The 27,674-nt window shown below is 39.5% G+C and overlaps 4 protein-coding genes and 1 long non-coding RNA gene across 10 annotated transcripts; 3 read left to right on the forward strand and 2 right to left on the reverse strand.

Moving 5' to 3' along the window:
• The first annotated feature begins 72 nt into the window (after nucleotides 1–72).
• Nucleotides 73–20,960, forward strand: LOC133522975 (eukaryotic translation initiation factor 2 subunit 3-like). The gene is made up of 9 exons (XM_061858477.1): nucleotides 73–290; nucleotides 677–851; nucleotides 7,904–8,140; nucleotides 9,732–9,949; nucleotides 10,863–11,048; nucleotides 18,478–18,660; nucleotides 19,276–19,413; nucleotides 20,365–20,513; nucleotides 20,783–20,960. Exons 1-9 carry the CDS (start codon nucleotides 228–230, stop codon nucleotides 20,838–20,840), a joined length of 1,407 nt encoding a protein of 468 aa, XP_061714461.1. The 5' UTR covers nucleotides 73–227; the 3' UTR covers nucleotides 20,841–20,960.
• Nucleotides 12,429–18,107, forward strand: LOC133522972 (uncharacterized). Of its 2 annotated transcripts, none has more exons than XR_009800164.1 (2): nucleotides 12,429–12,804; nucleotides 17,962–18,107. XR_009800164.1 is itself a non-coding variant. In XM_061858474.1 (2 exons), exons 1-2 carry the CDS (start codon nucleotides 12,571–12,573, stop codon nucleotides 18,073–18,075), a joined length of 573 nt encoding a protein of 190 aa, XP_061714458.1. In that variant the 5' UTR covers nucleotides 12,429–12,570; the 3' UTR covers nucleotides 18,076–18,107. The 2 variants fall into 2 exon arrangements, 1 of the variants encoding a protein (XP_061714458.1); XM_061858474.1 differs by having other exon boundaries at nucleotides 12,429–13,029.
• On the reverse strand, nucleotides 14,464–17,773 carry LOC133522977 (uncharacterized). Of its 5 annotated transcripts, none has more exons than XR_009800167.1 (4): nucleotides 16,899–17,773; nucleotides 15,718–16,664; nucleotides 15,384–15,560; nucleotides 14,464–14,746 (listed from the first exon to the last, which is right to left on the reverse strand). It is a non-coding gene; the product is annotated as an uncharacterized LOC133522977 (long non-coding RNA). The 5 variants fall into 5 exon arrangements; XR_009800169.1 differs by having other exon boundaries at nucleotides 15,366–15,560; XR_009800165.1 differs by having other exon boundaries at nucleotides 14,464–14,749; nucleotides 16,899–17,772.
• LOC133522965 (cullin-5) lies at nucleotides 20,949–24,918 on the reverse strand. Its single transcript, XM_061858466.1, has 4 exons — nucleotides 24,797–24,918; nucleotides 24,148–24,709; nucleotides 21,772–23,402; nucleotides 20,949–21,145 (listed from the first exon to the last, which is right to left on the reverse strand). The coding sequence occupies exons 1-4, from the start codon at nucleotides 24,803–24,805 to the stop codon at nucleotides 21,008–21,010; spliced, it is 2,340 nt and encodes a 779-aa protein (XP_061714450.1). The 5' UTR covers nucleotides 24,806–24,918; the 3' UTR covers nucleotides 20,949–21,007.
• A 185-nt stretch (nucleotides 24,919–25,103) lies between these two features.
• Nucleotides 25,104–26,793, forward strand: LOC133522970 (uncharacterized). Its single transcript, XM_061858471.1, has 3 exons — nucleotides 25,104–25,284; nucleotides 25,368–25,783; nucleotides 26,591–26,793. Exons 1-3 carry the CDS (start codon nucleotides 25,202–25,204, stop codon nucleotides 26,761–26,763), a joined length of 672 nt encoding a protein of 223 aa, XP_061714455.1. The 5' UTR covers nucleotides 25,104–25,201; the 3' UTR covers nucleotides 26,764–26,793.
• The last annotated feature ends 881 nt before the right edge of the window (nucleotides 26,794–27,674 follow it).

The raw sequence follows: 27,674 nt of genomic DNA on the forward strand, positions 1-27,674 counted from the left end.
CTATAATATAGTTGTCTATGGAGCTTGTCAAACACGTAAAAAAATAAAATTTAGTTTATGTCTATACATCCATGCCACTAGCCGCGCCATCCCGCCACGAAATCTACAAATTTTGTGAGGTGAAATACTTTAAATTCATGGTCAATAGTGCACTAATAATTGAGTAAAACTATTCATCATTACCATTATTTGTAGACGGCACAACAAGGTTAATCTGCGGCTGAAACATGGCATCGAATGAAGGACAGACTGCCAAGTCAAACTTGCATCAGCAAGACTTAACCAAACTTGTAAGTAGAAAAAAAGAGATAAAGCACCATTTTATTTGAATCCAGGCGATTTATTTGTGAAATAAGCTTAAAGTCCGAATTTGCTATTGCATTACGGTTTGACAGTAGATATTTATGTTCAATTAGAAAGAAGCACATTCAATTTTAATTTTCTGAAATTTGTTCAAAATATAGTAAAACATAAGTCTGGATTTGTTTTTCATTGCTTCTATTCTGTTTCTTACTTTATATTAACTTAGTGGACATTGTACACTATATTATGTATATTCTGTGCAGTAAGTGTGACCAAATTCAGTAAGGTTCTCAAGATAATTAATAGAAATAGAATAGAATTTGCTGTCAAGAATCATCATTATCTCATTTAATCATTATTTTTACTATTTTAGGATATCACAAAATTGTCAGCTCTATCTCCTGAAGTGATCTCTAGACAAGCAACTATTAATATTGGTACCATTGGTCATGTAGCTCATGGAAAGTCAACAGTTGTGAAAGCAATCTCAGGAGTGCAAACTGTCAGATTCAAGAATGAACTGGAAAGGAATATTACTATCAAATTAGGTATGTGTACATTTACAAACTTTATTTAGTATATGTTTTGGTCCATTGTGCTATTAAAAATACTATTGATAACCTATATTTTATTACAAAATTCTTTCTTAGACCTTATTGCATCTGCTATAACATTTTCACTTAACTCTTTTTAGCACTATGGTTGTTTTAAAAGAAACCTAATTTCATAAATCATCACACCTTCATTAAGGTATTGCATCATTATGGGAACTAATTATCATTAACTTTTTTTCTATTAACTATAGTATCTTTTTCATTTTAGACAATTATAATATTGTATAATTATAATATTATATATCTGTAAAGTTAAGGTGGGATTCCACCAATGTATAATGCACAAGCTTTTTGTACTGAATACACTTGTGCCATACAGTGCAGCACACTGGTGGAATCCTGCCTTTATGCTTTGCTATTTTAGCTTCATGTTTCATTTTAATTGAATATGGTTATTTAGATTTAACCCCTTACTTAATGTCATTAAAAATATTTGCTTAAAATTAAATTGTAATAGTGTTGCAATGGAGTTGAAAATTATAACTGCCATATATGGCTTCATAAATAATAATTCTAATATGCAGTAAAGGGTTAAGTGTAACTTTATAGACTTTTTCCTGAGCTAGTAATGTGTATTAACTTACACATAAGACTATAAATACAAAAATCAGTTTTAAAGTATTTTTTTCATTTGCATATTTAGGCACTAGTTGTACAATGTACCATGTGAATAGGTCTATAAGTAAGGTAAATGTGAACATATTTACACTGTAAATTCTTACCTGAAGTTAATCTAGCATTTACTAAACTTATTCACATGGTATGTTGCAGAGCGCCTGTCGGACTCAGTGTTGAGGTTGTTTCGTGAAAGAGCTGATGAGAAAGATGAGAATGTGTATGCAGAAAAGTTGAGAAAATCTAGAAAAAGAAACCATTCACTAGAACCTGGGGAAGAAGATATGCCTGTTGCCAAGAAACAAAAGAAAGGCAAAGTGAAGCAGGAAGAAGATGACTACATCATAGAAAAAATTATTGACATCAAATTTGAAAATGGCAAAGAATATTTTTATATAAAATGGAAAGGTTTTCATGATGATGAGAACACATGGGAACCACTGGCACATCTTGACAACTGTCCAGAACTACTGCACGAATTTCTTACTCATAAAGAATTAACATACTGTGAAAGTATTGATAAACTAAAAAATGAAATTTCATTTGGAGATTTACTCAGTGAAGATACCTTAGTAGCTAGAATAGATGAAGTTGATGAGACTGAAATATACAAACTTAAGGAGGCATTAACAATTAAATTACTCTCCATGATAGTTTTACCTGCAGAAGAGGAAGAATTTGCGGCAGAACTTGTTCAAGATACTAGAAATATATATCAACTCTATGTGTTGTGTAGAAAGAGATGTCGGCAGATGATGTCCTTAAAACAATGGGAAGAACACATAAATCAAGTTGATAAATCAAAGAAACTTACTATAGAAAATGAGGTTGATTTGGCTGGTCCACCAGAGAACTTCACATACATAAATCAGTCTATTCCTGGCGCTGGTGTGACCATTCCAGATGACCCTCCAATAGGGTGTGAGTGCACCGCCTGCAACTGCCGCTCTAAGTCCTGCTGCGGAATGCAGGCGGGCCTGTTTGCATATACTGTCAACAAGAGATTACGTGTCGCATCTGGGACGCCAATTTATGAGTGCAACAAGGCTTGTAAATGTTCAGCAGATTGCAACAACAGAGTTGTCCAAGGAGGAAGAAATATCAAGCTATGTATCTACAGAACGGCCAATGGCTGTGGGTGGGGTGTCAGAACAGAACAGAACATAAAACAAGGACAATTTATCTGTCAATATGTAGGAGAAGTAATTACTTTTGAAGAGGCTGAGAAACGCGGAAGGGAATATGATGCTAATGGCTTGACATATCTGTTTGACCTGGATTTTAACTCTGTGGAAAATCCTTTTGTAGTTGATGCAGCACATCTTGGAAATGTGTCACATTTCATAAACCACTCCTGTGACCCTAACTTGGGAGTCTGGGCCGTGTGGGCCGATTGTCTTGATCCTAATCTTCCAATGCTGGCATTGTTTGCGACACGGGATATTGATGCTGGAGAAGAAATATGTTTTGATTATTTGCAGAAAGCTAATGATAATGATGAAGAACCTGGCAGCCATGCGCCTCGGAGACCCATGGTAGACGCAGACGATGCAAGTATTCCAAACGGTGATGAAGCAACCACCGCAGACTCCCCTGTCTCCCCTGCTAAGTCCAGATTTGAAATTCAACAGCAAAATATGAACATGCTTAGAAACAGAACGGAATGCAAATGTGGGACCATGAAATGCAGAAAATACTTATTTTAAGTATTTTCTGCATTTCATGGTCTTATATTTTGTAAAATGCTTCCTTTTTCATTCAAGATTACGACGTAACTATAAGTATTTATTCAAAAACTGGTAACGTACTTAAATAATCGTTTCCTAAACTAGCGGCTCCAACAGTTCAAATTTTCATTTTCTCTTTTAAACCTCTTTTTTAATGAGTTTTTTAGGGAGTCTTTTCCAAATTTTGCAGTGAGATGTGGCGTTTCGGTTCTCAATTTTGCTGTAAACAAGAATCATTTGGTACATGAATGACTACAATTTGATTCAACATATCTCGTACGAGGGGCTGGAATGATTAACAATCGAAGATTCATTTGAAAAATCTGATAAAATACCTTCCGAGTTTTCTTCATTTTTTTGGCGAAAACAGGGTTTTTTTATATTTTTTTTCCGCAAATTGTACGCATATTTTGCTTTAAAAATAATATTATAGCAAACTGTAACTTTATGTTAACCTATAAAAAAAAAATCATAACTATGGGACCTACATTGCCGTAAAGTTATATTTTTTTAAAACACGTATAAATCACGCAGCAGCGACGCCCCGCTCTCAGTCCGCGCGGAGCGCGCTTAGAGGACGGACCTGTGCTCGATTGTCAGGCATTCGTTGCGATCGTAATCAGCTACGGAGTTCCGAGAAGTGCTATATACTGCGATTAGAAAATCTTAATAAAAGTTCATTTTTTACACTATGCTTAACAGACTCGCTTATTGATGGATTTTCAGTGGTCCTTTTTTTATACTACGTCGGTGGCAAACAAGCTTACGGCCCGCCTGATGGTAAGCAGTATCCGTAGCCTATGTACGCCTGCAACTCCAGAGGAGTTACATGCGCGTTGCCGACTCTAACCCCCTCCCGCCCCTCGTTGAGCTCTGGCAACCTTACTCACCGGCAGGAACACAACACTATGAGTAGGGTCTAGTGTTATTTGGCTGCGATTTTCTGAAAAACGCATTTTTACTTGAAATTACGTTAGGGTTTGCATTTGCATTATTATTTTTGACCCGGATGAAGTCCAAGTTCTCATGATGGAGTCAGGAGTTGGTCACCAGAACTCCTAATCTACTCATTATAATCCCATCGTGTTTGGGCTCAAAAGATTTGCCCTGACGAACACCATCGATCTAGATGAGGTCCAGGGTCTCATGATGGAGTCAGGAGTTGGTCACCAGGACTCTTTATCTACTTATCATAACGCCATCGTGTTTGGGCTCAATAGATTTGCCCTGACGAGCACCATCAATCTAGATAAAGTCCAGGGTCTCATGATGGTCCAGGGTGCTTGTCGGGGTAAATCTATTGAGCCCAAACACGATGGAATTATAATGAGTAGATTAGGAGTTCTAGTGACCAACTCCTGACTCCATCATGAGACCCTGGACTTTATCTAGATTGATGGTGCTCGTCAGGGCAAATCTATTGAGCCCAAACACGATGGTGTTATGATAAGTAGATAAAGAGTCCTGGTGACCAACTCCTGACTCCATCATGAGACCCTGGACCTCATCTAGATCGATGGTGTTCGTCAGGGCAAATCTTTTGAGCCCAAGCACGATGGAATTATAATGAGTAGATTAGGAGTTCTGGTGACCAACTCCTGACTCCATCATAAGAACCTGGATGGACTTCATTCGGGTCATAAATAATAATACAAACCCTAACGTGATTTCAAATAACACTGAAACTCTATAGCACTAATGTGCGCAAACGATTGGCATCTTGACTAACAGCATGGGTGCGTAGCCACCATGCCAATCGATACGACAACGAAACACTATCTGTCTCTCTCTCGTACTAATATGCACAAACGATTGGCATCTTGGCTGGGCAGCATGGGTGCGTAGCCAACATGCCAAACGTTTACGATACGACAAGGAAACACTATCTGTCTCTCTATCGCACTAATATGCGCAATCGATTGGCTTCTTGGCTAGGTATCATGGGTGCGTAGCCAACATGCCAATCGTTTACGATACGACAACGAAACACTACTGTCTCTCTATCGCACTAATATACGCAAACGATTGGTATTTTGGCTAGGCACCAAGCAAGTGTGTGGCCAACATGCCAATCGTTTACGATACGACAACGAAACACTATCTGTCTCTCTATCGCACTAATATACTTTATTTATACCTGCAGTCATTTACTAACTTCTTCATTTTCCATTGGTGTGAAAGAGACAGAATAAAGAGCAAGGGTTATAGTACACTCTGTAGTCTGTACACTTAGTAGTAGTGTACATAAAAAAACCTACTGTGCATATAAAATAAAATAAAGAGTGCCCATATGATATCATATAACACTAAAATTAATGTTGCTTGAAATTATATTGAAAACTATCAAGATTATTCTAGTCTGCATTGAAACGCGCGTCGCGTTGCCGGCGCTCGCGTACCGAGCGCCAACGCCATCTATCGAGCGTTATTTCGTGAAATCGGAGAACGCTCCAAGGATTAAGGGCTCTTAAATTATACAAACAAGTAGCTCAGTTATACTCAATGGATATAATTTCCAAATACTTATTTTACTCACAGTATCACAAGTGTCTACACACTGAATCTCTTTAAATCATCCATTAAAATTAGTGCCTTAGTCTAAGCGCCTTCGATCTTAATGAAGTAACAATTACTATTAGATATTGCATATTTTTATGAAACATTTATAGACATTTTTTATAAACTTTTGCTGATTGTTAACTTTTACGTCTCTTACAATATTCTCGTAATATATATGGTTATAAACGAGAAGTTTACTGTGTAAGACAAAATAAGGTTCATTTTCACAATGAATAACTGAACAAATAATATATATACATTTCAAATACTATAAGCATTTGTTGAAATAGTGACATGAAAGATGTGTAATAGGGTATTGTAGATGTTTATGAAGTAATAAAATTGGACGTGTAGAAGCCAAAATATTGAGTTATTGCTTAGATATTTCTTTTTAGAAATTTGTTTATAAATACGTATTATGTTGATTATGATTACAGAACCATTGTTTGTTGTAGCTACAGTCAGCATCAGAAGTGACTAAGCGGACGAGGTACTTTTTGGCAGAAAATAAGCAACCAGTGTTGATAAATTATACATAGACAATTGACCCCCTTAGCCACTTCTGCCGTTGACTCTGTAACATGCTCTGTGGTGCATGAGACAGCTTTTAATTTTATGGATTGTATATGAAGTATTATAGTAATAAATTTATTGATATTCATGATTGTTTTATTCTTTCACAGTTGACCCTCTTAATTTAAAATATAAGTAAGATAGTACGGTTTTGCATTTTCATCAAAATAGTTGATTTTTAGTCACAGTTATTTTAGAGTAGAGGCAGATTAACCTTTTGTATGCTCCTGTCAAAAAAATTCCATTTATATAGCAATCATGACAACTTCATGTGTTAATAAGTTGAATATATTAAGTAGTCTCCTTCATGATTTTCGTAGATATCTTGTCTAAAACCCGACCAGAAATATATGATTATTGTCAACAGGGCGCTTTTATTCTCAAGTATAGGGCGAGAGTTCAGTTCAATATGAAAAATGTAGTTGCAATGAAATTCCGCAATATGGCGCGTGATCATATATTACTGAAGGCCTACCGCGAACCACGTTCGACGTGTTGCCTCCCTGTCACACTTATGTACGAATTTACAAGTGCGACAGAGAGCCAGTCGCAAATTGCGGGGATCTTTCTCTTTTACTCTCACTAAGACGTAATTAGAGTGACAGAGAAAAATGCCCGCAATTGACGAATTTCGATTTTCCCTGTAGCCGCCCAGGTCAGGCTTTAAATACCTAAAACTGGTATGGATATGTTCCTCGTGATAGTCAGAATGGCGGGTGTACCTAAATAAAATAAAAAAAGCATACCATAATTTGTACAAAAAAAAATTAGCTCACGGTACTTAAACTTATCGCCAAAAAACAGTACACCCGCCTTTATGACAGTCAGAATAGCGGCTGTATTTTATTATGCGATTATTGATGAATTCTATATTTTTTTTGTGGTTTCCATGTTTTACTCATTTTTACATTTTGCATTGCTATTAGACTTGCATGCGCTATAATTGTTCACCTTATCGATATCATTAAAAAAAATGCTACGGTAATTATTTTTAATACGCCAGGGACGCCAGGAATTAAAATTTGGTTCTTATAGAATTTATCAATAATCGCGGGATCATCGCGTAATTAAATACACCCGCCATTCTGACTGTCAGAAGTAAGTAAGTAAGTAAATATTCTTTATTGCACCAACAATTATACATTTGATCAGAATGATGGGTTTACTGTTTTTTGGTGATAACTTACTTTAAGTACCGTGAGGTAATTTTGTTTTTATAAATAGTTCAAATTAGGTAAAAAATATGGTATGCTTTTTTATTTAGGTACACCCGCCACCCTGACTCACTGTTACTGAACTTTCTAAAAACAAGGTTTATTGGTGTATGATGATATATAACCAAATAATGACGAATTGTGTTCAGCATTGGTCACTACGCACAGCCAAATCAGGCGGCCGACCGTCGTCGACTCCTCATTATTTTTCAGGTTCTATTTTACTGTTACTGTTGTACTTTATGCGTAAATACGTAATTACTGTCCCAAAATCTAACAACATTGCATTGTAACCTAGGTTACGCGAACGCGAAGATCTACAAATGCGACAACCCGAAGTGCCCCCGGCCGACCTCGTTCATCTCCGGCGGGTCGTCGAAGGATGACAACTTCCCGTGTCTGCGCGCCAACTGCTCCGGCCGCTTCCAGCTCGTCAGACATGTCAGCTTCGTCGACTGCCCCGGGCACGACATCCTCATGGCAACCATGCTTAACGGTGCCGCGGTCATGGACGCGGCTCTACTGCTCATTGCTGGTACATCTGTCTCATTTCGATTCCTTCTATTTTGCATAACTTCTATGACCTAAAACGCATCTGTCATAAGATACGTACAGTAGACCTGTTTTTTGACGAATATTAAAATTAAAAAAAAAAACCGTCGGGTTGTAATGGAAGTATGGGTTTTCCCGAGGTTCTACAGTATGGGGTTCTTCAAAAAAGGAGTGTACAGATTTTTAAGGGTCGGCAACGCGCAAGTAACACCTCTGGAGTTGCAGGCGTCCATAGGCTGCGGTGACTGCTTACCACCAGGCGGGCCGTATGCTTGTTTGCCACCGTCGTGGTATAAAAAAAAGTAATTAAATGATCAGCCGTTTTTAAAACTGATTTTCAAAAAAATACCCAAAATGTCAAGGTCATCTAAAACTGAATCAGAGCACCCCACTATCCATACGTGCTCTTGTCTGTCCTACCCCTAGAGACCTATTGTGAAAACAGGCGCGGAGGGAGGGCAGCCGTCGCCTGCATATGCAAAACTTTTCTATGCCAAAAGATTTTATGCTTGTATTTGTTTATGCTTAATAGCGAATTATGAAGTAATAAATTACTTCAAATAAAATTACGCGAAATGGAACAGGTAACTGCTTCAATTCAGACATTAATTTTATGCCAAAAGATACTTCGATAAATAAAAATGATGCGTAGAGTACGTATGCATAACTATCCAGTACCAATGGAGATTATGCCGAAAATAATTATTACCAAAAAATATGCCAAAGATAGTCGAACCCCAAGGTACGTACGTATCACTTCCTTACAGCTTACAGACCGTATAGGGCTTCCAGCTGATCAGATATAGTCATGGACGTGGCTCTACTGCTCTTTGCTTGTACGTTTCATCATAGGTGCAAATGCAAATAAAAGAATGATACTTATTTTGCGATGATTCTTCGGACATAAAATGATAAAAAAGACGGTAAAGTGCGAGACAAACTTACGCCCCGAATTTCCGCCGAATCATCATCTTCCTCGCGTTGTTCCGGCATTTTGTAACGGCTCATCGGAGCCTGGGGACCGCTTGGCAACTAATCCCATGAATTAGCGTAGGCACTAGGTTTTACGAATGCGACTGCCATCTGACCTTTCAACCCAGAGGGTAAACTAGGCCTTAATGGGATTAGTCCGATTTCCTCACGATGTTTTTCCTTCACCGAAAAGCGACTGGTAAGTATCAAATGATATTTTGTACATAAGTTCCAAAAAACTCATTGGCACGAGTCGGAGTTTGAACCCGCGACCTCTGAATTGCAAGTCGCACGCTCTTACCGCTAGGCCACCAGGCAGCGCTTCTACGTCATCAGCGAGCTAGCGCCCGAATGTTATATTTTATATTTTCCTTAAGTTTCCTTAAGTTAGTTTTTCCTTAAGTTATGACTTCAGAAAATTTTTCTTTGAGTTTCTATGAGTCTGCGGTTAAAATCCAAAAATGGAGCATTATTTCACTTTAGAGTGCAGTGGGTGCCTATCTGGCGACTGGGCCTTTCGCTGTTCCCCTACATCTGGATACCTTTAAGAGAAATTAATTAATATACCGTGGACCCTTGATACATTTATACGCTTTCCACAGGCAATGAGTCATGCCCCCAACCGCAGACCAGCGAACACTTAGCCGCCATCGAGATCATGAAGCTAAAGCACATCCTCATCCTGCAGAACAAGATCGACCTGGTGAAGGAAGGCCAAGCCAAGGAGCAGCACGAGCAGATCGTCAAGTTCGTGCAGGGCACCGTGGCTGAAGGGGCTCCGATTATCCCCATTTCGGCTCAGCTCAAGTACAATATCGAGGTAATAACCTAATATCATCAACCAACTGAAGTCTGATACTGGAGACCTCTTTTAAGACATACCACAAAAGTTGGTCCGCATGTTTATGCATCCACACTTCCTTGTATCGGTTATCTCGTCATACCTTTAACAAAAACGTCTCCACTCATACACAGTCAGAATGGAAGAGCTTCGCTCCTTCTGCTCTACTGACAAACCTGTTCCATAAACGCAAGAGAAGCAACGAAAGAGCTTGTAGGCGGTCTTACCTGGTAGACGGTTTACTCCACATTGGTTTTAAATGGAACAGGATGCAAGTAAGGTGCAGTGACACGACTCGTGGCGCAGTATTTTACACGCAAACTAGCGCCAATGTGTGTTGACATCGCGGTCGTTGCCAACGCATATTTGTTTGGTAGTCTTTGGGAGGTGGCACACGGCAACATTTTACAGCGATTCAGTAGCGCGATAGTAGTGATGCAGAATCGTATTTACGTGTGCGAGGGTATATCAGGTATATGACATATGACTAGGGTTGCCATACGTCCCGTATTTGTACCTGTCCTGTTTTAGTCCTGTATATCCGGTATATCGCTACCGCTGTAGAATGCCTAAAGAAATGGTCACAATCATACTACATATGTGTAACCAGTTTGTTTACCTATGTAACTAAGCTATTTATGTATTTGTCCTAATACACCATTGTCCCGTATCAGGTCCGAATAATTATGGCAACCCTACATATAGCATATAATCGCGACTGTATCGATAATCGATACCTACTGTATCGCAGTTGTATCGTTGCAAAAAGTCGCCGTGTGGAACCATCTCCCATGTGTATAAAAACCTGAGTATAAAATCCGTACTCGTAATATTTTTCCCGCCAGAAGTAATTGAGAATTAAAGGAATAACTATCTTTTTTTTCTTACGCAGGTACTTTGCGAGTATGTCACAAAGAAGATCCCCGTGCCGCTACGAGATTTCACCTCCCCCCCTCGCATGATTGTCATCCGTTCCTTCGACGTGAACAAACCAGGTTGCGAGGTCGATGACCTTCGCGGAGGCGTCGCCGGTGGTTCCATCCTGCAGGGAGTGCTGACTGTCGGCATGGAGATCGAGGTACTGTCACTGTCCCACTCAACCACTACTGTCTCTCTCTCTACCACAGTACTCTAACACAGATGTGATTTGCTCTTAGTGAACAAACCAGGTTGCGAGGTCGATGACCTTCGCGGAGGCGTCGCCGGTGGTACCATCCTGCAGGGAGTGCTGACTGTCGGCATGGAGATTGAGGTACTGTCACTGTCCCACTCAACCACTACTGTCTCTCTCTCTACCACAGTACTCTAACACAGATGTGATTTGCTCTTAGTGAACAAACCAGGTTGCGAGGTCGATGACCTTCGCGGAGGCGTCGCCGGTGGTACCATCCTGCAGGGAGTGCTGACTGTCGGCATGGAGATCGAGGTACTGTCACTGTCCCACTCAACCACTACTGTCTCTCTCTCTACCACAGTACTCTAACACAGATGTGATTTGCTCTTAGTGAACAAACCAGGTTGCGAGGTCGATGACCTTTGCGGAGAAGTCGCTGGTGGATCCGTCTTGCAGGGAATGCTGACTGCCGGCATGGAGATAAACTAACAGTCTTTCTCTATCATCACAGTCGATCCGTATAGCCTTGCTATACCCTGATTCATAATTAAATTCCATCAAATCTACCACTGTGTTGCCAGTAAAATGAAACGTTCCATAAAAAGTAAATATATTATTGGTGAACGAATGCACGTAAGTAAATAATTTACTACGAATTTGAAATACAATATTTAAATGCTTAGTTTAAATAATTAGACTTATTAAAAAAGCAGCCCCGTTAATTAATATTGAATTAAAAATATTTTGAGGTAGAAATGTTCGTTTTGAAATGATAATACTGCAGGAGTAAACAACATTTGGTATTCCGTTTTAATACAATAACATTATCGTCTTAAGATGTGTGTATTATTAGTATTATTATAATATATATTATATATTTACTTATACACATAACAAATATCTAAGAGTCGAAGTATAGGTGACACATTTTACAAAAACCCTTCATTTATGTAGTTGGCAGCGTTTCATTAAAAGTATAGAAAATGGAGTGACCGAAACCGGCAAAACGTCCCACTTTGACGCTTGCCATAAAAACGAGATTTGCTTGTATCTTTATACGAATAACCTGTTAAGGCGTCCTTATGGCTAGCGACAAAGTGGGACGTTTTGCCAGTTTCGGTCACATATTTTGACGTAATTTCTGTATTCCAAAACAAAAACAGTTTTATTATGTTCGTTCGTTCTTTTTGGAATAATAAAAAATATTATTATCTTACTGAAGGAGTAAGATAATAATATTTTTTATTATTCCAAAAAGGTTGGTGATATCTGGTCAGTCATACTGACGTTGACAGATGTCATTATGACAGTGACATTACTTGGTAGATTTGATGGTATTTAATTATGAATTATGGATTGAGGAGTAGCGCGTTGAGTGAGTGGTTCGTTTTTAGGTTATTCCCATAAATAAAACAACTTTCCTTATTTACTAATCAGGTGGTGGTATATTTACACAATACAGTAGGTTAATACTGTAGACGTTTGGATGGATGGGAATGAAAAGGAGAAGCCTCCAGATGAGGCCGGTGATAATGACATGAATTGGGAGACAACCTCACGTAAACGCAACTTGAATTTGTCACCGACCCAGCTGGAGCCTTCCCCAAAAAAAATTGTAATCGACCCGATAGAGACTAGCAAGCAGTTGGGCAATACAAATAATACAGTCGAACCTAATACTAGTAATGTGGCAGAGTTTAATAAAAATAATCCAGTTGAGGTAAATGAAAATAATACAGTCGAGTTCAACCCACATTTATACAAACACCCTAGTCTAGACAGCAAATACCGAGAGTACAATGCCGAAGATGATGGACCATTTATAGTTCATGTCTCTAGAGAGTCCGCTCCATCGTCCAATGCCTCTCTGAAACCCATCAATGTAGGCCTTTTGCTTACTCAAGGAAATGTAAACAACATCCAGAAGGAAGGTGGTATTAAGTCGGTAGGTCGCAACAGAGTAGCAGTTACTTTCTCCACAGCAGCTGATGCAAATAGCTTCTTAAAGCACCCACTACTTGACAAAAATAAGTTTACAGCTGATATCCCCTCATACCATGTATCACGTATGGGAGTTGTTCGTGGAGTTCCTTCGGATTGGACTATGGAGGAATTAGTCAATGGTACGAATCTCAAAGAAGGCAAAGGGAAGATTCTTAAGGCTCGCCGTCTGCAACGGAAGGTGGCAAACAATGATGGCTCCTCATCCTGGGTGCCAACCCAATCAGTTGTAGTTACTTTCGAAGGGCAATCCTTACCGTCGAAAATCTTCGCCTATTACACCTCTCTAGTGGTAGAAGTATATCAACTGCCAGTAATTCAATGCAGGAAGTGCCTTAGGTTTGGTCATATTCAAACACAGTGCCGGTCTGATGCTAGATGTTATAAGTGTGCACAGAAACACCCCGGTGATGGATGCAATGTAGCCCCAGAACATGTGACATGTATCTTTTGTACAGGTAGGCATTTTGCTACAGATAAAGTATGCAATGAATATGGTAGACAAAAAGCCATTAAACTTGCCATGTCTGAGCAGAACATCTCATACGCAGAAGCAGCAGCACAGTTTTCAGCAGTTCGCAGACCATATTCAGATATAGCAAGAGTCATGTTTGAGCAGGTTACAGACTCTTCCCGATCTTCCCAGTCCCCATGCCACCCTAATACTTCCATGCCCACTCCTCCGCCCACCACTTCGTATCGTAAGACCGTATACCGAGCACCCCGGACGAGGGTCCCTCTGTCCCCGGGTTATGATAGAGAAGCTCACAACAATATCGTCCGAACCCCCCCACCTCAACTCCCCAATGGTCAGGCTCTGAATGGCTCTTCTTCTTACAATAGAATCACTCCCAATGAAGACCTAATGGAACTCTGTTTGAAATTTTTAACAAACATCATCGCTAAATGGAGCGATTTCCTACCGAACGACGTTGCACCCTTAATGGTTACACTCGCGGAGAGACTTACATTCCACAATGGCCCCCCCGGTCACATTTCTACAATGGAATAGTCGAAGTATCATACCAAAAAAACCTGACCTTATTCAGCTCATCAACGACCACGCCGTGTCTGTTGCGGCTATTTCGGAGACATGGTTGCGTCCCGGCGCTCTTTTTAGAGTCCCGGGCTTCTCATGTCTCCGGGAAGACCGTAGTGACGGACGCGCCGGATGCGCGTTATTGATCAAGCGCTGTTACCCTTTCTACCAAATTCCTATCCCCCCTCACTCGGATGGGATTAATGCCGTAGCTGCCAAGGTTATGGGCATTAATTTCATCTCTATATATATCCCCCATCCTGAAGAAGTTGATATAGATGAATTACAATCTATTCTCACATCTGTCCCACCTCCTCTTATAATTTTAGGAGACTTTAACTGTCACAATATCTCCTGGGGATCATACCATTCAGATTCGTTTTCGTCAGCCCTGCTGGATCTGTTCGATGACATCAATGTAGGAGTTATTAATGATGGAACTCCCACGCATCGGGTATACCCAGGCCAGAATCCCCAATCAGTTCTCGATTTATCTGTTTGTTCTCCTAGTTTATCTTCTTTATTATCCTGGAGGGTATTACGTCAGTCATTTGGCAGTGACCATTTCCCTATTATTATCACTAAGCCTTCATCTATTCTTCCATCTCCTTCCCCTGAACCGCTGCTGAAACACAAAATACAATCAGCAGACTGGCCCAATTATGCTTTTTATGTAGAGGAAAATATAAAAGAGTGGGACACGAGCGAAATTAGTCAAGACGAAAAATATTTAAAATTTAAAAATGTTTTATTAGAAGCTGCCGATAAGTTTATCCCAAAAAAGAGAGCTGTTAAACATAAAATTCCATCACCCCCGTGGTGGAACGCTGACTGCACAGCAGCCGTAAAAAAAAGAAATGCTGCGGAACAAGCTTTCAATGAGTCAGGAAATTTGGATGACTTTATTTCATTAAAAAAAATCTCGGCCCGTACAAAGCGTTTCCTAGCAAAGGCTAAGAAGAAGGGATGGAGGGGGTTTTGCGAGAGCTTATCTCCTAGAACCCCCTCAACACTTATATGGCGAAACGTAAAGAGGTTCAGGGGTTCATTTAATCCAGAGTCTAAGACTACCACGGATTCCCCCTGGCTATCAGAGTTCGCAGATAGACTTGCCCCTCCAACTGTCCCCGAAGCATCCTGCTTGTTACTTCCCCCGTTGCTATGCACCTCCAGCGACTTGGAGAAGCCTTTCTCATTCTCAGAGCTTAGTGTAGTGCTTAATGGACTAAGGAATACTACACCTGGAGAGGATGGCATACCATATTGTTTCTTGTCCAAGTTAAATACATCATCACAGGAATATCTACTTGGTATCCTAAACCATGCCTTTGACACGGGGGAGATCCCAGGAGACTGGAAGACCCAAGTAATTATTCCAATCCTAAAACCGTCTAAAAACCCAGACGAGGCTAGCTCATATCGGCCGATTGCTCTTTCTGCAACAATGGGAAAGATACTGGAGCACCTGGTTAAAAATAGACTGGAATGGTTTGCAGAAAATAAGGGCATTCTAGCTGACACTCAATTTGGTTTCCGAAAGGGCCGTAGTACAATGGACAGTTTAAACATTTTAGCAACTGATATCCGACTTACCTTTTCAAAAAACGAATATCTGCTAGGATGTTTTCTAGATATCTCTGCGGCTTACGACAATGTCCTTCTTCCGGTGCTCAGGGCAAAAATGCTACATCTGAGCATTCCCGCGAAGATTGTACATATTGTCACCAAGTTGTTTATGGGTAGGTCAATTAAAATTAGGAATGGTAATTCTTATCATCCACCTCGGACTTTGTGGCGGGGCCTCCCGCAAGGATCTGTACTCAGCCCTCTGCTTTACAGTATCTACACCTACGACTTGGAGCAATCTGTCTTATCCTTCTGTAATATCTTGCAGTATGCTGATGATCTGGTCTTATACACCTCAGCAAAGTCAATAGATAAAGCCGCTGCTAGTTTGAACACAGCTCTGGGTTACCTCAAAGATTGGCTTGATGAACATGGTCTTACTCTATCGCCAACGAAGAGTTGTGTAGTCACGTTCAGTCGCAGAAGAACCATGCCTGCTGCAGATGTCCGTTATGGCGGTGTTATGATTCCAAGTAAGGAGTCAGTAAAATTCCTAGGTGTCATTTTAGATCACAAAATGTCTGGCATTTCACATCACAAGTATATAATAGGTAAGTGTGAAAAAAATATCAATATTCTGCGAGCATTGTCAGGTGTATGGTGGGGCTCACATCCATATTGTCAGAAGCTACTGTACAATGCCATCATACGCAGTCATATAGACTATGGGTCATTTTTAATGGAACCTTGCAATAAGGATGGACTAGGTAAATTAGATCTCATACAAGCTAAATGTTTGAGGATCATACTCGGAGCTATGCATTCTTCTCCCAAGAACGCCATGCAGGTGGAAGGTGTTGAGCCTCCTTTGTCTCTCCGCAGACAATATCTTGCCGATAGATTTTTAATCAAAGCCAGTTCTTACTACAACCATTTGCTGCTTCCACGTTTGCGGTCACTTGCACTGGAACTCACTGAAAACCAATATTGGACACATAAAACTTCTCCTAAAATAATGATATCTTTTTCAAAATTAATTAATATTTACCCAAGTTTATATACATCCGGCACTAATCCTTTATTTGAGGCGGCATTTGAAACCCTAATATATACCCCTAAAGTTATATTAGACATAGGAATTTTCAAAAATGATCCTGCAGCAAACAACAAATTTAATAAATTTTTGGGTAAATGGCAAGATTATTTACCGGTTTATACTGACGCTTCAAAGGTAGATCCTGCAAGATGTGTGGGAGCAGCAGTGTGGATTCCTCGGTACAATATTGTCCTCTCATTTAGGTGTCCTCCTCAAGCGTCGATTTTCACAGGTGAAGCAGTTGCTATTCTTGAAGCTGCCAAATATGCAGAGACCCATAGTATTAAAAAAACTATTATCTTCTCTGATAGTAGAAGCTGCCTACAGGCTATTGTAGGCAACCAATTCAAACTGAAAGCCAAATTTCCTTTGATTTTAGAAATCAAAGCTGTACTGCGTAGGTGTGAATTAAGGGGCCTAAATATTGTTCTCGGATGGGTTCCAAGCCACTGTGGTATTAGCGGCAATGAGATGGCTGATACATGGGCAAAACGAGCTATTGACATTGGATTAATAAAAGAGGATATTTACAGTACAGACCTTCTGAGTGGTTCACTGTCGGATCTATTTAATACATGGCAGGAACAATGGGATACCTCGAGATTAGTGACAGGTAGACATTATGGCTGTATACAACCTCGTATATCTCGAAAACCGTGGTTCTATCGATTCCGTACGTCTCCGAAATGGGTAATATCCACCATCTGTCGTTTACGTTTGGGCAAAGTATGTACTCCGTTATTTCTGGCTATGATAGGTGTTCGTGCGAACTCATTGTGTGATTGTGGGCTTGATGAGGGCAACTTGGACCACATCTTCTTTGCATGCTCAAAGTGTAGCTACTCACTGTACGATGTATTGCCCGATAATGTTCCACGACCTATATGCTTCAGCTCGCTACTTTGTTACATGGATTCGATTCTAACTTCTATCCTAATTAAATATTTACAAGCAAATAACATTAAACTATAAATAAAGTATTATCTTTTCAGACCTAATTATATATCTTTAATTTTATACATACTCTACATTATACATTTATATGGTTTTCTTCTCTCCCACTTCCTTCATGTTGGCACTATTAACGTTCTGTCATCCGCTTCCCGCTTATCTGCTAACAATTGTATACGTCATGTGTTCGTTTGTGATGTCCATAACAGTTATTTGTTTTTTAGGTTCTCCCTACCACATCCTTCCACAAGCTCAAAATATTACCGAACATTCTCCTCTCGTGTGAAAGTCAACACCGACATTGGCGAATTCACCCTGTGCAAATTGGCAGGGAGTAAAAGCCAGAAGAAGAAAAAAAAAAAAAAAAAAAATTATGAATTAGGGTATAATGTAGCGCTCCTCACCGTTACGTATAATTTTTCAAAATCATCGCAGTAAGCTTTTCAAGCTATTATTTCGTTTCAGCTGTCTGTATTTTGTAATTAAATCTTGCGAGTTAATTTAGACCCACTTCCCAATATTTGATTAAACTGAAACTTGGCAGACGTAACACGTAAGTGTGAAAATACAATATAATGATACCATCGAGCTGATCTCATAATGGAGACCGGAGGTGGCCATATGAACTCTGTGATAAAACAACGCAACTTACGCAAGCACAGTCAGCTATAAAAGCATATATGAAAAAGGTGTTTGTATTTGACAAAAACCTGTCTTAACCTATTGTATATACTACGCAGGTGCGACCGGGCCTAGTGTCAAAGGACGCCGACGGCAAGCTGACCTGCCGGCCCATATTCTCGCGCATCGTGTCGCTCTACACCGAGCAGAACGAGCTGCAGTACGCCGTGCCCGGAGGGCTCATCGGCGTCGGCACCAAGATCGAACCCACCCTGTGTCGCGCTGACCGACTTGTCGGGCAGGTTAGTTAACCTTGCTGTATACATCGTGTCGCTCTACACCGAGCAGAACGAGCTGCAGTACGCCGTGCCCGGAGGGCTCATCGGCGTCGGCACCAAGATCGAACCCACCCTGTGTCGCGCTGACCGACTTGTCGGGCAGGTTAGTTAACCTTGCTGTATACATCGTGTCGCTCTACACCGAGCAGAACGAGCTGCAGTACGCCGTGCCCGGAGGGCTCATCGGCGTCGGCACCAAGATCGAACCCACCCTGTGTCGCGCTGACCGACTTGTCGGGCAGGTTAGTTAACCTTGCTGTATACATCGTGTCGCTCTACACCGAGCAGAACGAGCTGCAGTACGCCGTGCCCGGAGGGCTCATCGGCGTCGGCACCAAGATCGAACCCACCCTGTGTCGCGCTGACCGACTTGTCGGGCAGGTTAGTTAACCTTGCTGTATACATCGTGTCGCTCTACACCGAGCAGAACGAGCTGCAGTACGCCGTGCCCGGAGGGCTCGTCGGCGTCGGCACCAAGATCACCTGTAAACCCGGGATCATATTACCGAACGTTATTTACTTATTTTTTATTTTTTTTTAATATTTTTGCTTTCTATGATACAAGCTGTATTCCTCCAGGTGCTGGGCGCCGTGGGCGCGCTGCCCGGCATCTTCGTGAAGCTGGAGGTGTCGTACTACCTGCTGAAGCGGCTGCTCGGCGTGCGCACCGAGGGCGACAAGAAGGCCGCCAAAGTACAGAAGTTGACCAGGAACGAGGTAATCTCCAAGGGATTTTTATACTTGCATGATCGTTCTTTTTTTGCATTTGTGTTATATTTACCGATCGAAGATTCGGTTTCGCCCAAGACACTGCCGGTCTTTTGTGAGAGTCAGAATAGCGGGTGTACCTAAATAAGAATAAAAAAAGCTTACCATATTTTTGTACCTAATGAGGTATTAAAAAAAAATTATACCTCACGGTACTTAAAGTTATCACCAAAAAACAGTACACCCGCCATTCTGACAGTCTGTTTTTTTTTTTATTGGAGGTATTAAATAGTACAAATTGGGGAAAGTTGGGGATCAAGTAGAACAACAATATTAATATACTGATTTATGTATACAGAAATTGATTGGTTTATTGGAAAACGCAATTTCCTTAATGAGGGCGCCACTTGACGATCGACGTAGTCTTAATATGGCTATTAAAGCGGTTTTATGACATTTTTTCAACGATTTTAACAAGTCTACAAAAGTTTTGATTCGGACGAAACTAGAGCCAAAGCCTTCGGCTTCGATTAAAAAAAAAACATATTTCGGTCGGCCACTACTTTTCACTGGACGCACGCGACCGGTGTCGCCGCTGTCGTCCAGAAACAGACAGTCACGCGAGGGCGCCAGCGGTGGTGGTGGGTGGTTGGCCGTCGGGCGCGTGCGGTCTAAGCAGTCGCGTGCGGTTTAAGGGCTTATGTTCAACGTGTTGCCTCTCTGTCGCACTTGTAAATTCGTACGTAAGTGTGACAGGGAGACAACACGTCGAACGTGATTCGCGGTAGGCCCTCTGATAACTTTTTGACAGTGCGAGCCTTATGGTTTCGTCTTGGCAACATTTTTCATGAAAATATTTTTGGTGGGATCTAAACTTCCGAACAACTATATTAACTGGCGAAGAAAATTTGTTACAGAAAGTTTTTACCTCTATGTTTATATTCACGTTTTTGGTTGCAGGTGTTACTAGTGAACATCGGATCGCTGAGCACGGGCGGGCGCGTGATCGCCACCAAGGCCGATCTGGCCAAGATCACGCTCACCAACCCCGTGTGCACCGAGATCGGCGAGAAGGTCGCCCTCAGCAGGAGAGTCGAGAACCACTGGAGGTCTGTGCTCTAGTTCACCTTTCTAAGCGTGGATCAAGTGATTAAATGTTCCCTTTACATACCAGTTTCAATTGACTGATTATAGGAGACTGGTGTCATATCGCTCTATTTGTATTCTGTCCAGATTCCATTGGGCTGGACTTGTTCTTGTACAGTCGTCCACAACTGCAACCATAAAATCTCCCATTTCTCCCAACATGTTCTGTCAAGGTCCATTTGTTTCAGTGTACTGTACTTCATAATAATTATGTCAATGTTATTTTTCACAGGTTAATCGGATGGGGACAAATTCAAGGAGGCGAAACGATCGAACCAGCCAAGAATTAACTGTGTTGTCAAGTTAAACTTTTATATTATACTATCATTATATTTAATAAAAAATATATGACAAACCACTATTATTATTCAAGTAACTTTACAAATAAAAAGTAGATATTTTACATTTCATTAAGATTTTATTTCATTTTGTGTTTGTTTACATTACTTAAGGTGATTTAGGCCATGTATATAAAAGTGTTGATATCCTCGTCGTCCCGTCGCATGTACTTGTGTTCGATCAGCCACTCTAATTGCTCTTTAATCATCTTTTTCGATGGCAGGAACATATTTTTCAATATTTCAATAAGTTCACTCTGTAACGAAAATTTTAACTGAAAACTGGAGTCAAGAAAAAGTCAATAGTACTAAACAAGTAATTAGTATAATTGAAAAATTTATGATAGTTCTAAAATACCACAGTGGTATCCTTATAATTGCAAAAACTCATTGGTTTTACTGTTATTATTTTCAAACCAAACTTGATTGAATCCAGAAAGCATTTTAATAAGTCTGTTTGAGGTTGAAAGAAATCGCTCAACATACATACAAAAATAGTAAATATAATGACAAGCTCTTTTTACAAGCTGTTTATTTAACTTGCCCTGTTAGTATGTATGGGACAAATCTTGCAAGTTAAATTTGACCCACTTCCCGGTTTCCGATGAAGCTGAAAATTTGTACATAATTATGTAAGTCGGGTCAGGTGACAATGCAATATTATGGTACCATCAAGCTGATCTAATGACGGACACAGGAGGTGGCCATAGGAACTCTGTGTAAAACAAGGCAACCTAATGGTTTTTGGGGTTTTTAAAATTGTCTCTATGAGTAGTAGTTGCCTGTGGGAACAAAAGTACAGTCAGCGATAAAAGCTTGTACCAAAAATGAAATTTTTGCCAAAAACTTATTAAACTTGGTCATATATAGCTGGTAATCATACCTGGAGAGCAGTATTTGTGATGCGTTTCCTCATCTTCAAGATCTTTATAATGGCTTCTTGCGTCCGCAAGATTCGTAGCTGCACGATCGAGTGATTGTCTTCCATTTGCGAGCGCTCGGTACTTAGCTGCAATCTTCCGATCAAGTTTATTTTTCCGCGTCTCTGGGGTTTCCCGTTCTTGATTAAAGCAAACTCTTGATTTACCCAAAACGTCGTGTTTTCAGCAAAATCTTTAGGGTTCTGCACGGCTGGGGCATAACACAGCAGTTGTCGCTTCAGTTTTGGGAACGCAACTAACGACCACAGGGTCCTTCTCAACTCTGGGTCGGGAAGTTCGGTAGCCAGGCGCAAATTTTCGTAGCTTATTTTTTCCATAGGCCTTTGATTCCACGCGAATAAAACGGCCATTTGGAAAGTTGTGACGTCGAGATCGAACCTTCCCACCGCATTTGCAAAGGTTATGGTTCCGTTGCTCATGTGGTGATACCATTGTAGTTTTCTGCCAGAATGTTTTTTCTTATAAAAGTCTTCAACTTCTGGTATGTAATCTTCCAGCTCTAAAGGAAGACTGACTGTTACCCTTTCCGAGCCGCGAGCCCAAGCTCCTGCATTCAGTATTTTAATATTAATGGCATCGTGGCGCGTCGTGTCTGCTCTGAACTGCGTATTGAGATCTTCACTAACCTTGATGTCCTGGAACATTCGCGCCAGTTTGTTCACATAGTCGGCAGGCATGCCAACTTCTCTTAGCCATTCTACCATGTCCTCCTCTCTCTCTGAATCAGCACTAGAATCTAATATTAATCTTCTAGTTAAATGGGCCTTATGGTACCTCATAAACACATCTTTGTTTTCAATGTATTTCAACACTAACAACACATCCTTTAGTCTTGACTCTATTTGCTCTGTAGTTAAGCGTTTACTTAATGGCGTTTTTCGTAATAGCATATCACAATAATTAGCTAGCAGTTCAGGGCACTTGCTCTCTGGAGCGGTGCTTTTTGTGCCACGAAGAAGAGCAGATGATGGAAGTTCAAGTTTGAAGACTGTAGTGTCATTCACAACACACTTGTATGCCTTATCTCTGGCAGTTAAAAATCTAGGGTCATCCATAAAAGCATCCTTAGCTAAGGTACTGAATTTCTTAAATAAGTCTAATAACCTCTCTACATATTTTTCTGAGTCTGTTGTTATAATATCAGCAGATGCAACCATGTCCGCTAAACCGGCTGATACAATATGGGCTTCTAAGTCCCTAAGTATAGGTGTTACACCATCTGGCACTCTGTCCAAGAGCCGGAACATCAACTGAAGCTTATCCATCTCTCCAGCTTTGATGAGAGGTGCACTCTCTGCCAGTAAGGTGGGTAGGTGTTCCCCAATTAGCACTCTCTCGCAACATTGAGTAAGTGCCGCCACACTGCCACTGCCTGGCTCCAGATATCTGTGGGCCCGAGATTCTTCCTCCTTAAGTCTCTGGTCTGCATATCTCATGTAAGATTGCACACCATTTGCTGATAAATGTTCACTGGCTTTGAGTTTATAGAACTCTTCTGTTGCTTGCATGTAAGCTGCTTCAAAATTGTCTCTATATATTTGTAATTTGTCAACAGAGTTGGAACACAAATTAACTGTAAGAGAAAAAAATATCCATTTGTAAAAAGAAATAAGAAAATGTTAAAAAAATATAACTAATAATATTTACTAACATTTCAATGCAAAGGTTTTAACCATTATTATATTAAAGAAGACCAAACAGGTACAACAAGAAATCACCAAGACAAATGCTGTTGTATCTTTTGCCAAAAACCATAGATGATGATAGATGGTGGTTAGAAAGTTAATTATGGTTATGATGATTCCCACAGTAAAAATGTCTTGAAGATTTTATTCTATAATGAATTCATTAAAATTCAAGTTATCATTGAAAATACTCAGTAATTCTAAGTTAACTTTTGAAACCTGTACCATTACATCAATATCCTCCCAATTTTGAAGTGATATTATATTTATAGTATATCATCTAGCCCTAGGTATTTTTCATACTATTATAATGATTATATTTTATTGTGGGTTAGTCAGGGCTCTACAATTTTTGTAAAAAGCTAGTTTGGTAATTCTAACAACTAATAATTTTAAAGACCAGGTCTTAGAAGGATTGAATATTGGGGAATTATATGCTAGCAACCAATTTGGAAAGCAGTACCTAGTAAAATTACATGCTACACTGCCTTTGTGATATTTAATACATTCACTGCCAGACAAAAAATCAAACAGTACTCCAAAAAAAATGCAAGACCTAAAGGCATCTTGCCAGTAAATGTGTTAACACACTAAATCCAATATTTCTACATACAGGTTATTTTAAACACTTACCATAAGATTCCCTTACTCCTATTACTAACTGAGAGTCGAATGACTCTCCATTGCGTTCTGCCTGCACAAGTTTCATGGCGGAGTCCTGCAATCGCTGCTTAATGTCCACAAAGATACTCTGGTTCCATGAGTCAAGCATCAGCTTCCGCACGAGACTATCTTCATTGTTATTATTGTTATTTTTCTTCTGTTGATTGGAAGTATTTGAAGTAGACATTTTACTCATATTATTGATTGTATTTTCCAACTGCCTAAATGGTGTGGGTAGATAATTACATTGTGTAAAAAACTTGCCCCATTCTGCTATATAAGCTTTCAACAGCGCTTGGTCTTCCCTTTGTGCCAGCACCCTTGCCTGTGCTTGCTTTATGTACATCATTATATCTTGCTGCAATGCATCTCTTAACTTGTAAGGCCCTCGATCATCCCACAAGCACACAGAATGGACAGCTCCAAAAAGGTCTTGCCATTCCGGCTGGGTCACAGTCTCCTGCTTCAGTAACTTCAAGACTATAGGACGCATCGAAATCCATTTATCCTCAAAGGTGACTTGTCCTTTTTCCTATGGGAAGAGTAAACGAAGGTTACTACTTTTACGTATATGTTAAATATCGGCAGCGATTCATACAAACAATAAATCACAACTTACCTTTAACATGATTATTTACTTTATAGAAAAGGTCTTTATTTTCCATACGAAAGTTCACTAATCGTCATTAATCAAATCAGTTTTTTTTTTTATTGAATGACCATGAATTTTCTAGGCAATGACAGGCACAGATCGTAGGACTATACAGCCATACATGGGCTCTACTTGCCTTGCAACAAAACGCATGCGATATTGATGGGATTTGTAGAGTCCATTAGGATATGTACACACAGATGTCATTCGATGACTGAAAGACTATCAGAAAGTGTGAAGATCGTTTAATTAAAAAAAATGCTCATATCAAAATTAAAAACAAATCAAATTTGATTTTTGGCTACTCATTTCAACTGTATCATCACATGGTTTAATGTTTATATTTAAATTCATAATTGTAAAAACATAAATATGACCACTTTTGGCGAAATAGCCGAGCCAGGTAGCCGTAACCTTTGGGAAGACTGGGATGATTCCAATCAGGATCTCGTCAAGTGTGTTCCCGTGTTTTTGTAACATTTTTTTTAGTGCTACTTGTTAGTCATGGTATATTAATTATAATTTACGTTTCTTCCAGATTGGAATGGCAGAATTCCTTGGAAGCACCGAAAGAAATTGATGATGTGATCATTTTTGAAGGGCGATATTTATCAGACTACATAAAACATCAAAGCCAATGCTCATTAATAAACACTGTCTCTGGAGCCAGCATTAATCTGTATAAACTGAATAATTGTAATGGATACATTTGTACTGTTAGAGACTACAGCATAGTTCAAAGTAGCAAGATAATAGAATTGCTGAAGGATTATTTGTTGCACAGTCGAGAAGTCATTGCTGTTCAAACAAAACCCCTGTCCGACTTCAACTCTACTGAACCAGTATTAGACTGCGTCGTCAGAAGCGTATCCACATCAAAGCTTCCTAACAATTCAAGATTTACATATCCTAAACTGGAACAGCCAAATATTATTTCTGGAGTAGCAGCAGGAGGTAATTTATTATATATATTTTTTTTTAATTTGAACCTTTATCATAAATAGGTACATGTTGCAGTGATAAACAGATCATGCCCGCCTGTAAACAATCTTTTGCAGGCAGGTAATTAGTAATGATCGGACAGCGGTAGCATTTTATGTTATTTTGACGTCCAACGTAATGATAATATGGATAAGCCTATGTTGTTCAAAATAAAACCACATGTTATGGATTCACTGAATTTAATTTGTTATAGTAAATTATCACAATTTTTTCCATGCCTGATATTGTCAATAGATTCCTTTTAACATTGAGGATCCATTTAAATTATAAATATCAGTTATTTCACATTTTGTAAATAATATTGAACCTTTCGTTTTGTCGTATTTAAGGTTGATCTTGTAACCATTCACGAATGGTAAATTCTTTAGGCATATTTTACGTTACACCCAACAATATAGCGATATATACCTAATGAAATACCTAAACAATTCAGTTATTCAGTTGTACGTGTTCAATTGATGGATAAAATAATGATGGGAACGTCAATGAGACAAGTGCAATACTAGAGTTGCCGTAGACACATTTCATAATAGAAATGTTAAAACCTCAATAATAAAACTAGATAAAAAAATTAATAGATATATAAATTCTGTACAAAATATAATAAAATCATATCCATGCAATACTTTCGTCGGAAAAATGCTACCGGTGTCCGATCATTAGTCATAACTGCCTGCCTGCTTATTAAATAATAATAACTCTTCCACTTAATAGCAACCACTTTTATAAAGTGTTTATTGTTTGTTCCTTCTTTTCCAGCTATTTCTTTAAGAGAACACTTGGACCTGACTGGAACAGCAATAGTATGTTACATTGAACACCCAGAAGACTATCAAATCGAGAAAGTTCAAAAACTATTGGAGAAATTCAACTTTTACAAAAATGATAAAGCAATGCCGGGCACACTTTTAAATTCCAATTTGTATATTTGATTCAGAAATAAAAAATATTAAGAAAATATATTTTTATGTGTATCATTAATATCATTATCCAACTTTGAACTCCAAAAATATTGTTACAAGTTAGCAAATAAAAACCTTGCTTCAAATAGACCACGGGCCAGGAATTTATATGGTCAGTTATCTTTATCTATTTATTTATTTTTCTTTATTTTCAGGCAACTATGGGCCCATAGATAAATACCTTAAAAACTACTACCATATCATAAAATATATCTTCAAAACTAAAATACACACTATGTTATGGCCTCCCGGCTGATACTTTGTCAGGTGATAGTGTAGATGCTACCAGGAATTAAAAGAATAGTCAGCCGGATGTATTGCAGGGGTGAAAAGACCCGTCAGTTGATCATATGAATATGTAAAAAAAAAACTCAGTCTTCGCCTCCCAATTGATACTGTGTCAGATGATAGTTTAGATTCTATTTTATATCAAAACAACCATCAGCATGCGACCAGCTGACGGTCTTTCCACCGTGATACACCTGGCTAACAAAGTATCAAACGGGAGGTGATGACTAAATTTTTATTTACGTGTTTCGGTGGCTGCTATTCCTTAACCCACCAACGGCTGACGTCCATTAGGGCTCATCATACATAGCCAGGCGTTAACCACCATATGAACAGTCGCGCATATGGTGGTTACTGGCTTGCAGTCGTATTTGACACTACCTAACATGGGCATTCCTGGCTCAATGAACACAGCACAGTATCTAAACAAACATTTCGTGCCTGTTTAATGTAACAAGAAACCTACATGTAGGTACAAATAATCAACCAAAATAACTTCTTAAGAACCACCCGAGTCTATAACATAAACATGAATTCAAATTTTACTTAATACTCTCTCAATTCTAACTAGCAAGCATGTTGGTTGCTTCATT

The sequence above is a fragment of the Cydia pomonella genome, chromosome 11 (assembly GCF_033807575.1).
Source record: "Cydia pomonella isolate Wapato2018A chromosome 11, ilCydPomo1, whole genome shotgun sequence".
Lineage (NCBI taxonomy): Eukaryota > Metazoa > Arthropoda > Insecta > Lepidoptera > Tortricidae > Cydia > Cydia pomonella.

Coding starts and splice junctions, on each gene's coding strand:
- LOC133522972 (XM_061858474.1), top strand. CDS start 12,571: ATGGATGGGAATGAAAAGGAGAAGCCTCCAGATGAGGCCGGTGATAAT. Junction 13,030..17,961: donor AGGAAGGTGGTATTAAGTCG/GTAGGTCGCAAC, acceptor TTTGTTTTTTAG/GTTCTCCCTACCACATCCTT.
- LOC133522970 (XM_061858471.1), top strand. CDS start 25,202: ATGACCACTTTTGGCGAAATAGCCGAGCCAGGTAGCCGTAACCTTTGG. Junction 25,285..25,367: donor TCCAATCAGGATCTCGTCAA/GTGTGTTCCCGT, acceptor CGTTTCTTCCAG/ATTGGAATGGCAGAATTCCT. Junction 25,784..26,590: donor TTCTGGAGTAGCAGCAGGAG/GTAATTTATTAT, acceptor CTTCTTTTCCAG/CTATTTCTTTAAGAGAACAC.
- LOC133522965 (XM_061858466.1), bottom strand. Junction 23,403..24,147: donor AGGAGTAAGGGAATCTTATG/GTAAGTGTTTAA, acceptor TTTCTCTTACAG/TTAATTTGTGTTCCAACTCT. Junction 21,146..21,771: donor TCACAAATACTGCTCTCCAG/GTATGATTACCA, acceptor TTTTCGTTACAG/AGTGAACTTATTGAAATATT.
- LOC133522975 (XM_061858477.1), top strand. CDS start 228: ATGGCATCGAATGAAGGACAGACTGCCAAGTCAAACTTGCATCAGCAA. Junction 8,141..9,731: donor GGCTCTACTGCTCATTGCTG/GTACATCTGTCT, acceptor CGCTTTCCACAG/GCAATGAGTCATGCCCCCAA. Junction 11,049..18,477: donor CTGTCGGCATGGAGATCGAG/GTACTGTCACTG, acceptor TATACTACGCAG/GTGCGACCGGGCCTAGTGTC.